The 16,593-nt window shown below is 54.0% G+C and overlaps 5 protein-coding genes across 5 annotated transcripts; all 5 read right to left on the reverse strand.

Moving 5' to 3' along the window:
* Positions 1-842: 842 nt before the first annotated feature.
* On the reverse strand, positions 843-1,555 carry SPBR_06179 (uncharacterized protein; the record flags this gene model as incomplete). Its single annotated transcript, XM_040764441.1, has 2 exons — positions 843-1,357; positions 1,483-1,555. 2 exons carry the CDS (start codon positions 1,553-1,555, stop codon positions 843-845), a joined length of 588 nt encoding a protein of 195 aa, XP_040622039.1.
* Positions 1,556-3,707: 2,152 nt separating this feature from the next.
* Positions 3,708-5,028, reverse strand: SPBR_05949 (uncharacterized protein; the record flags this gene model as incomplete). Its single annotated transcript, XM_040764212.1, has 3 exons — positions 3,708-3,736; positions 3,823-4,544; positions 4,616-5,028. 3 exons carry the CDS (start codon positions 5,026-5,028, stop codon positions 3,708-3,710), a joined length of 1,164 nt encoding a protein of 387 aa, XP_040622040.1.
* A 2,073-nt stretch (positions 5,029-7,101) lies between these two features.
* Positions 7,102-9,210, reverse strand: SPBR_05697 (uncharacterized protein; the record flags this gene model as incomplete). Its single annotated transcript, XM_040763960.1, has 1 exon — positions 7,102-9,210. One exon carries the CDS (start codon positions 9,208-9,210, stop codon positions 7,102-7,104), a length of 2,109 nt encoding a protein of 702 aa, XP_040622041.1.
* Positions 9,211-9,715: 505 nt separating this feature from the next.
* On the reverse strand, positions 9,716-11,868 carry SPBR_05687 (siderophore iron transporter; the record flags this gene model as incomplete). Its single annotated transcript, XM_040763950.1, has 6 exons — positions 9,716-10,119; positions 10,190-10,331; positions 10,403-10,567; positions 10,633-10,814; positions 10,888-11,569; positions 11,635-11,868. 6 exons carry the CDS (start codon positions 11,866-11,868, stop codon positions 9,716-9,718), a joined length of 1,809 nt encoding a protein of 602 aa, XP_040622042.1.
* Positions 11,869-12,766: 898 nt separating this feature from the next.
* On the reverse strand, positions 12,767-16,279 carry SPBR_05540 (ankyrin repeat protein; the record flags this gene model as incomplete). Its single annotated transcript, XM_040763803.1, has 1 exon — positions 12,767-16,279. One exon carries the CDS (start codon positions 16,277-16,279, stop codon positions 12,767-12,769), a length of 3,513 nt encoding a protein of 1,170 aa, XP_040622043.1.
* Between the last annotated feature and the right edge of the window lie 314 nt (positions 16,280-16,593).

Raw genomic sequence — 16,593 nt, forward strand, 5'->3', positions numbered from 1 at the left:
TGATGCCATGGCGATAGTTGGACGATTGTGCAGGGCATCCGCCAATGAGACACGCCCGCGATGCCGTGACGGTCTTGGACCCCTGCTCGAGGGCTATCTCCGAGCATCCTACCGACAATACGGAATACGGGATGGGCCTTAGTCTGGACAGGTCGTTATGTAGGCAAGTCGTTGTACCGTATGCCGCTGACAACCCAACTGCCTTATCAACCTGTTGGATGTAAAATGGATTCCATGTTTCAATCAGAGTCATCGACTTGCAAAGTAATTAGACTCGCACCATGGCACGCAAACATAGGGTTGCAGTATGGAAAGATACGACACGGGAATAACACTTTGTTATATGCTCGTGTGGAATTGAGATTTCTTTTTTGGGACTCCGGTAGGTCCCGGTGGCTTAATTTACACGACTTTAAAATAGCAACCAATTTCGGCTTATCTTTGCTACTCATCGGAAATGGGAAGTCGGATGTGCATTCTCAGATATTATTAACCGAGCCTTGTAATGAGACGCATTTGAGACTCTGAAGATACCCAATGGCCGGTCGCGGGCTTTTACTGGACTGCAATTGTTGGTTTCTCTATAGTTTTCTTTTCTTTTTCAATTCATTTATGTTTCGGTCTCGTGAGAATCCCCATTTATATATATATAATTCCAGTGTATTACAGTGCCACTCCATACGCTCCGTTACACAAATGATCGTCAGCTTTCCATCTCATATAATTATGTTCTGTCCATTATAAAAGGTCCACTCTACCATCAACACCTGTCCTGTCGCGTCCCAGTCACCCTTCGGCACGCAGAGTCCTTCAAATCACAGGCGTTGGGTCAGTGCTACTCTCTAGGGAACTTTTGCATCGGCGCCTTTACGCTCGGTCATTTGGAGGACCTCTGTAAGTTTCTTCCCGCCTGCTGGCCACTTGCCTGCTCCATCTTGAGCTGGAATTTCGCCATTCAAGATTTGTGCGCTGGTGAGTTTCGCTCCGTAGAAGTCGGCATTGACGTCGGGTCGTTCCTTGATCACAGTGCCGTCCAGGGTCAGGCCACCGTAGAGGCCCCGTGACTTCGTATATGTCCAGACCGGCTTGATTTCCTTCATGTCTGCTGTGCCACCAATGGGTCCAGCGGCGAGGGCCACCACGCCACCAAAAGACATTTCCGGGTTTGTGTACGCGTCGACGGCGGCGTGTGTGTTCAGCACACACACGCAGTCGTATACATCCACGCCGTACGCGAGACCGACGCCGCCGGACCGCACCGAGAAGGCAGACGGAGGCGACCAGGTCCCGTCTGGAAGACGCGCAAGAACGATGCCCGAGCCCCCAGAACCGGCGAGGTACATGGCGGCCCGGAAGCCTGTGAAGATAGCTAGGCCCTTTGCATTTGCGATAACGTCTGCGGGTATCTTGCCTTTGTCTACCGTCCGCATGGGTTAGTTACAGGATGAGGAAGAAGTCGCTTGAAAGCAGAAGAGTACGTACCAAGAAAGTCATGCAGTATCCGAGCTGCCTTGTCGCACTCTTTTTCGAATCCTGTTGCTTTGAAAACCCCCATGTTGGATGTTGGATGTGTTGTGTCTCGCAAGAAAGGGGTGCGCATGAAGCAAGTTTAGGATGTAGGTAAAATGTATAAGTAAGCTGCATAGTCAATACTGACTTTCGTTGTTGCATGACTACTTAAGAAAAATTAAATGTTATGCATTGCACAGGGTTTTTATATTACTGGTCAACCTCTAAAGAGAGAGCATTGAGAGGCGTATTTGGGTGGGGGATATTGAGGAATGATTCCAAACTCATTGCAATATCTCAATTATGGGTAGCTCTATGTGCGACGGTGACATAACCTTGCATGAACAACCGGCCTGATTCCAAATTGATTATGGTTCATGATTTGTCTGCTTACTTCACGTGACGGTGTCCATTACCAGACTATGGCTATAGAAGGCGGACAGCGGGTCCTCTCTGCCCAATGTGCAGCCTGTTTTTGTTTCTTCTTTGTTAGTTTTTGTCTCTGGTGTGGTTGTTTTGGTGAAAAGAGAATCGGAGATCCATAATGTCGAATAGCTGTTGGACTGTAGTACCAACGTAATTAAGCATTGGACTGTTATTCCTATTGTTGTCTATGTGCTACAGGAAGTATAAAGTTATAGACCCAAACAACCAATTCTATACGTGAGAACCAAAAGCAACTCTAGACTCATCCTGGCGGAGTGAAGCTGAAAAAGAAGGCTGATGCTCACATGTAGAGCGTACAATGACCCCAAACATCAGAGCTACCCCAAATCCGTAACGCGTTATAGCATGCTTGCTCCACCGTCGTCTGAGTCTGACGATTCATCTGATGCACTGCCAGTAACGTGGCGTCCTTCCACGGTGCTCCAAATTTCCTCGTCGTCGTTATAATACGGGCAGAGATGTTCTCGCCCAACCCAAAGTTTTTCAAAGTCGCGCCTGGTATAAAACCGAGAGTAGCGAGCCACACGGGGGTGTTCCCGGCGAAAATCTGCAACGCCTAACCCAAAATCCGCCAGTACAGCATCCCACACGTCTCCCATACGACTGGTTCCAAAATCCGGGTCCAAATAGGCCGCTTCGGAAACGGACACGCCCATGTCATCAGTGGCGAAGGGATTAGCACCGTGGTCAATAAGATACGTCAGGGCAGCCTGCGCCCGCTGCTCATATCCTCCATCCGGATACCAGGAACGTCCAAAGCATGCATGTAGACATGTTCTACCCAACGAATCGCGAGCGGAAAGTTTAGCACCTCTGTCTACCAGGAGCGACAGGCATGCAACGTTGAAATGCCAGGAAGAACAGTGCGCGAGTAAGGGTGTGAAATGGTAGTCGTGCATGCCAACATCGCTCTCGATTGTGAAGAAGCCAGAAGAATTGTCCAAGACAATCTTCATCGATTCCTAAATCGTGCTGTTAGCGCTGGTTACGATGCAGTCTGGCTGAATGCATAGGATTGAGTTACCGGAACGCCTAGTTCCAATACTTCAGCGACGAAATTTCGCTCGCCCCGTCCTTGCTTGTCGACCAGCGGAATCGTGGGATCACAACCAGCCTCCAGAAGCAATTTTCGACATGCTAGAATCGGTCCCAACACGTCATCTCCTATTTCATCATCACTGTAGTCTGTCAATAGTGCTGTTCCTGAACAGTCCCATAGAAAACCTGACGGCCCTGTTCTGCTGGCAACATGATCTATGTCTGCTCCATGTTGGAGCAGAAAGCGACACATTTCTGGCTGGCAGTTTGCATACTTGATCGAGTCAGTACGAATGACATACGCTGGTATCATGTTCAAGAACGCACATGTAAAAGAGAAGCGCCAAATTCGTCCTGATCCCTAAGTGAGGCTGTTCCGAGACGCAACATCTCTTGAAATTCTGCCATGCGGCCTTGGTGTACGAGAGAGAAGACACGGGAGGTACAAGGAAGAATATTGTTGACGAAAAGCCTGGGTATAGCATTGAAGGTTCCTCGGTCGTCGCTGTACTGTCGCACGATTACCTGAAATCCCTGTCGAGGCAGCTCGGATTGGGGAATGAAGCAGATTCGAGTCTCAGTATCTCTGTCGGCAAGAGACGCTCGCCGTCTTGGCTTCTTCCGCTGTCTCAGTTGTCTCTGTTGTTTTTGCCGTGATCTCTCAAGCGACATGATCGATACATTGCCGAGAGAGAGATTGCATGTCCGCATCCTCATATGAACACTGGTGACCGTTCCTGCCCTGTGTGTTGGTTTTCCTAAACGTTCGTTAACATAATTTTACATGAAACACTTCGTCATCATTGTTTATGGCAGCAAGATACTCACCTTTTTCATTGACAGAAACTTTCTGCGAGGAGAGAGCGATTCCCTGGACCGTCTTCAAGTTCTTTCGCAATTGCGCAAGGTCACGCTTGGTGCCTGTCTCGCACCAGTGTTGATATGTCGACACGGACGTCGCAGCCGACGCGAGAAATGCGTCAGACGCCATCGTTTGGAGAAGAGCAACCAAGGCATCGCCAATGTCTGCGGCTTCGTCGAGAGAAAAGACGCCTTGCTTGTTGTGAAGAGCCGTCAAGATGGATGTTATGCTATCCTTTAGCATGGCATACGGCAGGACGTCCTCGGCGGGCATGTCATCAATTGACTGCATGTCCTTTTGGGCGTCGTCGTTTCCTTGGACGTCGTCGGATTGCTGGTTTCCCTGTTCGTCTCGGAGTTCCTCGACACGCGCGCCAACGTCGCGCTCGACAGACAAACGAGAGAGTTGCTCCAGAATCTGGTTGAGCATGTCAATCATCTGATCTCCTTGGACTTTTGATCCCAAACCCAACAAAGCAGCACGAAATGCCTGTCCATTACTGCGCGTCTCGTCTGTCACTTGCGCCATTGTATCGTGAAGGGTTGTCGTCACTGTTTCGCGAACCGTTGCCGCCATGCTCGTGTGGTGCTCAATCACAGCAGCTCGGCTCTCTCCGATGGCCTTCTGTATTGTGCGCCCTTCTCGTTCCACGATGGCAAGCTGATCCCGCACCTCGAACAGCATATCGCTGTAGCACATAGACGGCATCAGCAAAGTTGATCTCTCCATTTTATCGCCCCGGTTTGAGAAAAGACGTACCTTTCTATGGCGTTCAGGTGAAGGCTCAATGCTCCTCTGTGCTCAGCCAATGCCGTACTCATTTTTTCCAAGTCTTTGATTTTGAAGGAAGCCTTGAGCGTCTTCCATTGCCTCTTGACCATTTTCTCCGCACCGCCCACTGCCATCGCCTTGAGCATTTTGTCGTAGGCTTCAATGTCCTTCGCGCATGCTTTGATCTTCATTGCGAGAGTTTCATCTCTCTCATCACTTATGGCGCGAGACCTCGAAAGCCTCTCCAGCGTAGAGAGTAGGCTCTCGATGTGCTTGAGAAGGCGGTTGACCTGTTCTTTTGTGTCTTTGTACGTCGACAGGACGCCACAGCTGAGCTTGATACTCTGGAGAAACAGAACAGCGAGAGGAATGGCGGCCGCCGCGGTGCTGAAGGGATCCATGGCCAAATGAACTGCTGATACGGTCGGTTAGAACTCTTTCAACTTGCGAGTGATAGCAGGGGAGAAGAAAACATTTGATTTCGACGACAGAAGGGATGTCCTCGAAGGACGTGAGTCGCCTTGGTCGGGCGGGGCTTCTTTTGGCCCCCAATGTATTTCTCTCAGCTGGGTCTGCCTTGCAAGGCTCACCGCCAACTTGTATTCTTTCATTTTTGTTATGTTTACAGGGTTTTATGTTTTATTGCATAACTGCAGTTTGGTTGGCTGCGCATGTGACATTCAAGCAGCAATATTGATTGTACAATGGGGCATGGACCTTGTGCAATCTTTGCGCTCTGAAGCGTAGACAGCAGTGACCGCGTCACACTGTGACATTACAAAATATACATATTTCGCAGGCAGCCACTCAATGTGCATGTAGACAACATGTGCCAAATTGCAAAAGTGCATGTCTAAATGATTCGGATGGGAGTCCAAGGCGTGCGGCTATGGACAGGATTGTCGTTTTAAAATTCACGCGCGGGACAACTTTAACTGCACGCAACATTGAGGGTGTACAGAAGTCTGTTGTCACTCATCAGAAGCTTAGGGTCTGGCTGCCTATCACAGTAACATTGTGCCGATTTCCTCAGGCGCATTTGAGCAATATCAGCCAATACATCGTCGCATGCGCTTCTCCCAGTCATGTACTTTATGCTTTCGGGCGCTGCTGGCTACTGTTTGCATCTTCTGGTTCTATTGCATGAGGCTCTTTAATGTTTTTTTCCGAGTAAACTAAAATCAACGTCGAAAGGCACTGTATAAAGGTTGCTATCTTTCCGTAGCTTTCAGCATGGCCCCATGGGTCTATTATTTTCTTCTGCCTGTTGACACACAGCAGATCACATTGCATTTTTTTTCTTTACTTTTGACATACAATCGTTTATGATGACAACCTCGTCTGGAGAGAAGGGATTTTGCATGCACTGTGGCCATTCTATGAACAGTCACACCAGTGCGCGAGATTCGAAATGTAAGAAGTGCAAAAAGCGAATCATCATCTGTCAGACCAACTCCCACGGCACTGGTAATGATACACTTGGTTACCGCATCTGTTTCTTGCCATGCCATTGCGGCGCCGACTTTTATCCGGCCAAGGCTCGGGCCGCTACCCTGTTGCAGCCACACGAGCACCAAGTGGATCATCCAGGGTACCGGCCGCTTGAGAACGAGTCATCCGAAATTTACGATTACGAGGAGAGCTCGGTTACAGGTGCTAGTTTTGTTGGCGGTTCTGGAGCCATGTCAAGTGCGAATGCCTATGACCGCAACGTACGTTTATTTTCTTTCTTTCTTTCTTTCTTTCTTAGGGATAACGGGGATTCGTTGATTAAAAGGAGAGTCTTACAGCATTCTTGAGCGGGCCTGCTGACTGATTATAATTGGTCGTCACACAGGAAATACTACGGGCCCATCGTAAACATCCATCTGACCTGTCTGACGACCCCATTACGACTCATGACAACACTGCTTTACTTTCGACCGCTGAAAGTAAAGGGAAAGAAAAGGTACCGAGCCAAAACGCGTTACAGCATATCCGCCACTTGTCGCACGAATCCATCGACCCGATCTCGCTGGAGGCGATGACGCACGGTTCGGTACCGGAACTAACTAGCTTAATGGCGGAAGCTAGTCTCGGAGACAATACTGGACAAGTTGACGCGATGCCTCAACTATATCCTGACATTGGACAGAGTAGTCCATTTGTGGGCGATTTACCGTACGTGGAGGCCGACAACGACGGGGAGCACATCCGGTTTAGCCTTGCCAGCGGAGAGAAGTACAAGACAAGGCTGGAAAACTGGGAGGAGCGTGTTATGGGTGAAGACATCTACTACTTGTACACGTCCAAGTCAGGCTGGCAAGTTTGGACGGACGATGTCACATATCATCCGATGGAGTCAGGTAGTAAGGACAAGAACAAAGTGCGCAAGGGAAAACACGGAGGAAGAAATTGGAAAAAATGGATCTCGTAACGAGAAAACATCAGAGGCTTTCTTTTGCTAGCATATCAGTTCTTGCAATTTCCATACGTTAGTCAAAGCCTCCCCATCCGCGAATCCACATATGCGACTGGATTCCATTGAAAACCGCCAAGCTCATGTCGTGTTCGCCGCGCATGTCGACCATACAAAAGCTAACCATACGCCGCGTTGCTTCCAAGGACGGCTCAAGCTTAACGACTGCGTTTACTGACCGTGTTGTAATGGTACGGCTCTCCTTTATACACATATCAAGCTGATCCGGCACGTCCTTGACGGTGCGGCCTGTGTCGGCCTGGAAGCCGCGCTGCTCGCTGCATGTGACGCTGTTGTTTTCCTTGATCCACCATACCCATGCGACGTACTGGCGCTGGCAGCCGCGTTCGAGCCAAGGCCAAATGTCCGGTTCGATACATGATTTGCGAACGTGTCCAAAGGGACGCCACGCAAGAGGGATCGAGGCTCTGTCTTGGAGGTTGAAGTTCATCCGGTGCCACAACAGGTCGCTTCTCGCAATCGGCTGCGATGTCGCCTCATCGCCTTCAGCCGTGTCTGTGTCTTCGTAGGGGTCCGGTGGCGGAGCGTGGGAAAAGGCGTGCGGGACGCCGGACCAGGCGAACGCAGTGAGGTCGGGCGTGGCCAGCGAACCGCATCCTTCCTGCTCCTCCAGCCTCTCCAGGTACCGCTCCACCCAGTCGAGGATGTGCGAGTTGCCCAGCATGCTCATGCCCAACCACCAAAGAGCCACGCGCGGCCTACGCAGGGCAAAGACCTGCACGAGCTTCAAGGCGCTGCGTGACGCCAGAACGGGGCGCAGGGCATCCAGCGTGCCGGCCAGCCAGGGACTGACCAGGCGGGCATCGACGCCGGGCTGCCAGAAGACGCTCCAGACGATGGAAGCGACCAACCGCGGGCTGCTACTGAGCGTCATAAAGTAGTTCAAGTCGGTGACATACCGTTGAATGCTTGGCAAGCACGGCACCGACCCCTCGTCTCGGCCGTATCGGTAGTTCTTACGCCTCCGCAGATGTGGCAACGGAAACTGTGGCTGTAGGCCGTAGAGTCTATACAAAGGCAGTGTGAGTGCAGCCATGAATGACGCGGTAATGGGCGAAACCGTCACCACATCATTCGCCTCATCCACCGCGTCAAACCCATAGAGAGCACAAAACTCGGCAAGCAGGATCGAAGCACCGGCTGACGACGGCGGCGCGGTCTCTTGGATGTCGTCGTTGGCGACCACGGCGAAGACGGCATCCCCCGTCCACAACGACGCCCACGGCGGCACCATACGAGCGCCTCTGGCGCGCCAGCCAGGCTGTGGCGACAGAAGTGCACACAGCCATCGGACCAGCTGTGGCGAGACGCTGTCGCCCGTCAGGTTGAGGACCAGCCTGCCCTGCTGTCGCAAGCGCGCCGCGTTGTCCGCACTCTGTGGCTGCAGCGCCTCGGGCGTATACACGACCGTCCGACGCTGAATTTCAAGGAGACGCACCGACAAGATGTACGCCCAGCCGAGTGTAAGGATCAGATGGCCGCGTGACGGTGCAGCCGGTGTATGTGCATGTGCGTCTGCATCGATATCCGACGGGCGGGCCGGTGCAGGCAAGGTACCGAATGTAATGGCCCTCTTGTACCACAAGACAACTTCTTCACGCCGGCCTGCCACCGTTTGCAGGTCCACAGCACTGCCCCGGTCTTTCGTGTCGCGTATGCCCGTTGCGCCGTTTGTTGCGCCCTGGTCCTGTAGGGGGTCCGATATGTGCCACATCGGCTGGCCGGCCAAGAGCAATGTAGACGGCATCTGTCTGGGCAGCGGCGGCACGTCTTGTAGCAAGATGTACGGGTCGTTGAGATGGCACGGGACCGAGCCCGGTGGCAACGCGTCGGCTTCGCAGACAAAACGCTGCCACGTTGCACGGGCCTCGTGAAACATGCGGTCGATGACGGCCGGCGTGGGGATCAATGGATCGCCTTCGGCGCCGATCAGCTCGGTCGGCAGGGAGGACAAGTCCGAACCGACCTCTTCCACGCCATGGTTGTACGCAAAGTCAAACTTGTCTTCCGTCGTCTTGGGCGGCGCCTCATTGGACGCGTCGCCGTCGACCTTGGGCAGAAACGCACCGGTGCGTGTCCAGTGCTCAACTTGGCAGCCGCCCATTCCGTGGAGTTCTTTTCGCTGCATCGCGTATCGCTATATCGATACGAAGGATCTTCAGACGGGCGCCTTGTCGCTGTTAGCATACTTGAGGCAAGAGCCGCCAGATACACCGCCGGATGCACAACAGGGCCGCGTATGGCCGGCTGTCGGCCAAAGTGAGGGCGGATCTGGTTTGTTTGCAAGACGGTTTTTGCACAAAAAATCCCAACTTCTTGCGAGTCAAAATATACATCACGTGATATATCATATGACTTTTCCTGTCGTCACGACATAACATGGACAACGTCCAAGGACAACATTCGTAAATTCGCCAGGAGTCTCAACGGCTTGTATTATGTTTCAAATGTCGTTGGTTACATCAAAACGCAAACTCTACACATTGTACAAATTCCCATCGATCGGCCATTTTGTCAGCTATTGAGCTCATCGCCCTCTGAATTATTGTATTGTTGCATTGTAGTGTATTTTGATCCGAATTTGGTAGAGCACACCTCATATTATTCAATCACTCGTCCTCCATCACATGGGTATTCTTAATGGTACGCTCCTCCGGCACGTTCATGCCTTCCGTGCCCGTGATGCGGCGGTTGACATAATTGTTCAGCAGGGCGTCAATGTCGGTACTGAAGTAGGCCGCGATGATGCCGAGCCCGGAAAAGGCTAGTGAGGCATAGTACACGGTGGAAAAGGTGTCGGCCCAGGCGGTCTTGATGCCGCCGGCAACGGCGTCCTCAATGGCAGCGTTCATGCCGGGCACGGCTTCCAATGCAGGGATGGTGCCGTTGGCGACGGCGGCCAAGGTGGCCTCCAGGGAGCTCGCGGGCAGACCGGCGCCGAGAGCTGCTTCCGTCACGGCCCTGGGCAAGTTGGCGGCCTGGCGGTTGGACAAGATGGCGACATAAACGCTCGCTGTGGGGGAGAGCGTTAGCAGGAAGCAAGAAGAGAGAACAAGAAAAAGGGGGACCGAGGGGTGACGTACTCGCGACGGTGCCAATGAGCTGCTTCATGGACCCGAGGAAGCCGTTGGCCAAGCCGAGGTCGCCAGGCTCTGTAACAAGGCCGTTGGCGACGGCGGCGATGATGTCCATCCATCCGGCGAAAAATGCGGCCATGGTTGTAAACTGGCGAAGGGGGTAGATGTTAGATCGTTGCCAGAGGTAGGAACAGAGTTTACGGACAACCCGCGACGTACCGCAATGGCGTAGTTGTCGCCTTTATGGGTGGTGCCACCAAGGGCAGCAAGGAACGCGAACAACACCGACGTCGAGATGAGGAGCTGCAGTCTCGTGTTTCCAAAGAATCTCAACAGGATACCAAAGAAGGCCATGCCGACAATCAAGCCCAAGCCAGACGTGAGCTGCAATGGTCAGTAATAACGTAAGAGTCGGTGTAAAGTAGATCATGGAATGGACGGCTACGTACCGACATCCATCCGATTTTGATATTGTCCGTCGTAAACGTGTATTGGATTTGCTGAGGCCAGAGAATCGCCAGAGCAAAGTAGGCCATCTGCCCAACACAAGCGACACCCACCATGGCGAGGTAGTTGCGGTTTTTCAAGAGCTTGATGGGCAGGATTGGCTGTTCCAGGGGCATATACGTTTCTTTAACGGGGGTGTCAGTTCCAAATGCCCACCAACTTGATATGTTCCTACCGTTGTTTTGTACGTAACCTACCATAAAGGGCAAAGACGATAATCAACACGCAGCCAACGACCAGAGGCCCCAAAACATGGGCGTCGGACCACGGGTACGTGCTGCCGCCCCAGTTCAGACCCAGCAGGATCAGGACGCACAGGCCGGTGAAGATGAAGATGCCGCCGTAGTCGAGCTTGCGGAGCTCCGTTTTCCAGGTCCAGTTCGTGTGCAAATGCGTCAAGGCCGGCGGGAAGTAGCAGACGGCCAGGAGGAGGAGCGTGGTCGCGTTGAAGACGACGTTGATCATGTACACCCAGCGCCAGCCCCAGGCGCTGTACTGGACCAAGTGGCGGGCAATGACCGACCCGAAGCCGGCAAACGGCAGTGTCAAGACGGTAATGCACGCCTGCGCGACGCCGCGGTGCTTGTTCGGCACCAGCTCGTGGATGAGAAAGGGGAACGAGAGCTGCGTGGTCGTGGCGACGCCGTAGAGGGTGGCGCCGGCCACGAGCACGTGGATGGACGAGGCCGTGGCGCACACGGCCGACCCCACGACGCCAAACACCTGGCCGCCGATCAAGAAGTGGCGGCGGCCCAGGATGTCGCTGAGGCGGCCCATGACGAGCACGCCGACGCAGCTCACGACCGTGCTGGCATGGCTGATCCAGATGTAGGCCGGCGAGTGGCCGAGGTCCTCGTTGATGACGGTAAGTGCGCTGGCCTAGAGCGAATGCGACTTAGATAGCGAACAATAAAACGAAAAAAAAAGGAGCGTCGACAACGTACCGGCAAGTTAAAGTTTGTAAAGAGCGACGACGCGAGGAGGACGACACTAAAGGCAGAGCCCAGGAAGCGGTAGGACAGCCAGTACTTGGCCGGGATGTCGTCGAACTGGACACCGCGAGCGGCTGGTGCTTCGTGGTCGCCGTCAGACGATGCAATCTTGCTCTTGTCCATGTCGATGTTGTCGTGGCCCGCGGCCTTTTCGCCTATTTCGACCTGCGCAGGATCCGTCGTCATGATTGTGTGGCTCGTCTCTGCGGCATGCTTCTTTTGTGAACGGTTGCCGTCTCTGGAGTTCGAGACACCGGACGTGCAAAAGGAGAAAATGGTCAACGGATGAATGCCAATCTCCTATATACCTGCAAAGAGTCGGGTAAGGGGCACCAACGCAGTGGATGTGTAATTACGGCGTACGGAGTGCTCGGTAGCGTTGCTCAACTAAACACATCCCCAAATTCCTCAACTCCTGACCTCCTGAAAGCGTCGACGCAACACCTGCCCAACACGGAGGAAAGAATGGAAGTGGACGGGCGGAGTTGACTTACCCCAGTCGATGCCCAGTCTTGCCCAGCGTTGCCCAGACATGCCCAGACATGCCCAGACCTCAAGACGTGCCCAGAATTATCCAAATGTGCTCACACCACAGCAAGCGAGAAAACAAGCCTGCGGCGCGGCTGTTGACTCCCGATGGTGTTGAATGGAATTTCTTGACTCTGTGCAAGCTTTCGCGGGGCCTAAAATACGTCGACAAAGTTGACATAGGCAGTTTATATGCGCCGACCATCGACGTTAGCGTGCTTAGTATGTTGAACGAGACAACACGAACAGGAGACCACAAGGCTACGAGGCCACCATACGGCTGGTATTGTTGATGCACGCGGTAAAGACTGCACAAAACTGTGCGTCAGCTCTGCCGCCGTCTTCCTGTGACCCGTTTCCCGGTAATGAACTTGACGAGGGTGCGACTCACCGTTATGACTATTCCCTACTTGCCGACGTTGTTGTCTCTCAGACGCGTCTCGTGTGTAATTTGATTCTGCACGTTAACGTTTGCTGCTAGAAGAGAAGCATATAACTTTCATACACCAAATTACCAGGCAATGGGCTTCATTGCCGTAACGGCGGATGATGGACTCTAGCCATCATCATCTCGATTATGAACCATGTCCTCGAGTCGCTTTTCGACGACAGCGATCCACGGGTAGTTTTCCCTATCTTTCTCGCTGATGGTGGCACCTTTCTCCAGTAATTGCAGCGCGATATCATCATACTCCGCCACTGTGGCCCAAAACAGCGCCGTGTGGCCGTCCTTGCCTTTCACCTCGGTGTCGGCCCCTCTCTCGAGCAACAGCTGTGTCACAGCAGGATGATTATTTATGACAGCCAAGCACAGCGCCGTCTGGCTCTGCACGGTTATCCCGTTGATGTCGGCACCTTTCTCCAGCAGCAGTCGCGCGAGAACTTCCTTCCCTTTCCTGGAGGCGATTATCAAAGGTGTCGAGCCATGTACGTCCTTCGCCTTGACGTTGACGCCATTCTCGAGCAACAGCCGCACCGCCTCCTCGGACCCACACAAAATCGCTTCCATTAATGGCGTAAACTTTGTGGTGTTGTCTGGCTTATCGATGTCGGCGCCCTTCTCAAGCAGGAAACGGATCATGTCCGCGTGCCCAGACCTGGCCGCCAACAATAGCGGCGTTCGCCCATATTGGTCCCAGGCGTTCACGTCACCTCCCTGGTCGACAAGCAGCTGTACAACCGAAGGATGCCCCAGCTGCGATGCTAATAGAATGCCACTGACCGTATCAATCGTCAAGCCAAGGCCAAGCCAGTCCGCGAACGGATCAAAGATTTCGGTCCAGATCGTACGGCTCCTTGACTTTTCGCCACAAACAGCCGCAGCGAGCAGCACGATGGCCGCATCGTCGGCGGCATCGGCATTGCGGAAGTGGCCCGGCCAGTTCTCCGCCGCGTAAGTTAAGAAAGTGATGCGGGCCGGAATCAATTTTGACGTTTCGCGCTCTACAAAGTTGAAAATGTTGAGAAACTGCAGACAAATCTCGGCAAGTACCATGTGTGCCTGGCGCATAGTGATCGAATGCTGCCACTGTAGCCCCGGCACGGTCGGTACAGGTACAGACGACGACACGGACAGGAGAAACTCCCGGGCGGTTTGGTGGAGGAAATTCACGCGGCCATGGTGAATGGAGACAAACAGGCCACACCAATCGCGGAGACGTGATTGGAAGTCCGCTTCGGTCTCCAGCTCCAAGTCGGCGAGCGCCGTCTCCTGGCCGGTGGTGTTCATGGCAACGTTCATTTCGGCGAGCGTCAGGGGCCGGACCGCGGCCAGGATGACGCTCAGGGCCTTTCTCACCATCGGCTCGTCCTTGGACTTGTTGAGAATCTGCTCGTAGGCCTGGTTGACGCTCTCGGGCAGCTCCTGCAGCGCAGCGACGACGCCGCGCGACGTCCTCTTGAACCCGGCCTCGAGGCTGTCAAAGGCAAGATGCACCCAGAGATAGGTGCGGTGCTCGATGCTGAGCAATCGTGTCTCCAGCGCCGACTTGACGTCGGGGGACAGCTGCTTCTTTTTGGCCAGCTGCTCGACGCGGTAGTGGATGACGTGGTTGACCTCGTGGCTGATGGTTTCCGACGCCTCCTCGCCCGGGATGCGAATGTGCGGGAACGCGTCCGACAGGCTCCAAAATTCGTCGACAATCTGGTCGTAGGGGCGGCTGGTCAAGAGCATCTTGAACTTGGCATGGGACGACTGGGTATCGTGTAGCAGAGTCTCCAAACTCCGCATCAGGCCGTCGAACTGGGACGCGGCACATTCATCCAACGCATCGAGAACAACAATGACCGGCCCGGCGTGTGGGTCGCGTACCGCGTTTCCCAGGATCGCCCAAAGATCCTTCTCAAACTTGTTCAGATGGTGGCCGTGTATTCTGTACAGCGGTATGGCATGCAGCAGAAGATGTGGCTTCTGGGAGAAGAGCTGGTACAGAAGAGCACAGAGGGCCTGGCGGGACGTGTTCTGGTCTTGGTCTTTGAAGAAATAGTAGCAGATTGTACTGTTCACGCTGTTCGCGGCGTCCGGGGACTGCACGTTCTGCAATTGCTCTGCCAGCCCCCGGTCAATCAGATACTTGGCGAGCACCGACTTGCCGCACCCGGGATCGGCCGAGACGAGCAGCGGGCCAGAATCTTGCGCCAGCCACTGCCGGAAGTGCTCGTGCTGGAGGACCCACTGACACGTGCCCTCGACCAGGTCTTCCACGCGGTCCTTGTACCACTCGTACGTCGCATCGTCGGCGTTGGTGAGGCAAAACAGCTCACGGCACGCAATCTGCTCGTCCGACAGCCGCTGGCGCACGGTGTCCTCCCGGATGTCCGTCTCGAGCTGCAGCTGCTGCTGCAAGACAGAGAGTTGCTCCGACAGAAGCGAGCCCATCACGTCGAGGGCCTGTCGACTTGTCTCGTTGAGTGCGGCCAGCTCGCTTTGTGTCGCCTCTGCGTCCTGGTGTCCCACCAATTCCGTGATCTGGCTCACGTCTTTGCGGATCGTCTCGCCGCGCGCCTCGATGTCGAGCATCATCTGCGTCCAGTCTTGGGGCAGAACCATGTCTTTGGCGTAGGTCTTGAGGTGGTTGGCGTAGAACCGCAGCACGCTGCTGATTTGGAACTCGAGAATCTGCCGGTACAGGTCGACGATGTTGCTGTCCACCTGCTGCATTAACCCACGCATATCAACATCGCCCCGTGCGTTGGCAGCCAGGCGGTGTACCAGAGGCTCCAGCTCGACATAGTACCGCATACGGGCGGTGACTGTCTTGAATCCGTGCTGGTTGGCCTCTGCAGCTGTTGTGGGGTTTGTGAGGAGCGGGAGAACGAGGCAGACGGCCGCCCACGCAATAGATGCCTGCGGTGATGCCTGGACGGCCTCGCCCACCCAGTCTTTGGCCCACAGCAAGAACTTGGAGGCCTGGGCAATCTGCTCTTTGAGGACAAAGTCATGACCGGCAATCGTGTATTTCGTAGTCTTCTCGTCCATACGCTTTAGGCCTCCATCAATAACGGTGGTCAGTTGGGCTTGGCGCAGAGAACGCGAACTGTCTTGTGGGGCAGCATCCGATGCAAGATCTGTACACATCGATAAGTCAATTTGTACGACACACGGCGACTCCCAGCGTATGTGGTGAAACGTACTCGCTGTCTGTACCTCCTTGGCGAGGAGCTTCTCATACTCCGTGACCAATTGTTGCTTGTCTTTTTTGAGGACTTCGTACGCGCGATCCCAAAGCGATTGTGATCGGCAGTTCGTTTCCGTCGCTTGGATTGCGGGTGTAGCGTGCAGTTCCTCATGATGAACAGCAGAGGTCAGCTTGTCTTCGTTGCCGTTGACGGGAAAAGTGGAGACAGCGGGTGCGGCATCGGCTTCCGGTCGAGCTAACCGACCGTGGTGTTCGGGCCGGTCCCGCTGTTCCCGCTCGCCGTCCTTTCGGTGCCGCCACCAGCCTCGCACCTTCTTGCGAAACCCTAAAGGTTCCACGGTCTTTTCGTCCGAGTTTGCATTTGCGTCCGCAGGCTTGAGCTGATGCGCGGGACCTGGCTCGTGGCGGTCGTCGTTTTTGGAAGATGGCATGTCAAGTGTGTTTTGTTGGTTTGAGACCTCCACTACTTGTGGAACATTTCACAATCGCCGCTTCGCCGCCCTGGGAGAGAGAAGGCAAATCCCGCCTTTGGATGCAAGTGCGACAATGCGCCATATGCCTAATTCCGCTGGCGATTAATGCTGTGACCTGCCGAGAGGCAAAAATGCGCGCAAGATGAGATCTCGGGCGGCTACCCTTGACGAGGGGAAGTTTGTGGCTACGAGAGGTGGGGCATTGTTAGGGACCGTTCCGTTGCGGCTGTGCCCAGCAAATGGGAGCTCATTCAGCTTGTGGAGAGTAGGAG

The sequence above is a fragment of the Sporothrix brasiliensis genome (genome assembly GCF_000820605.1).
Source record: "Sporothrix brasiliensis 5110 chromosome Unknown Cont15, whole genome shotgun sequence".
Lineage (NCBI taxonomy): Eukaryota > Fungi > Ascomycota > Sordariomycetes > Ophiostomatales > Ophiostomataceae > Sporothrix > Sporothrix brasiliensis.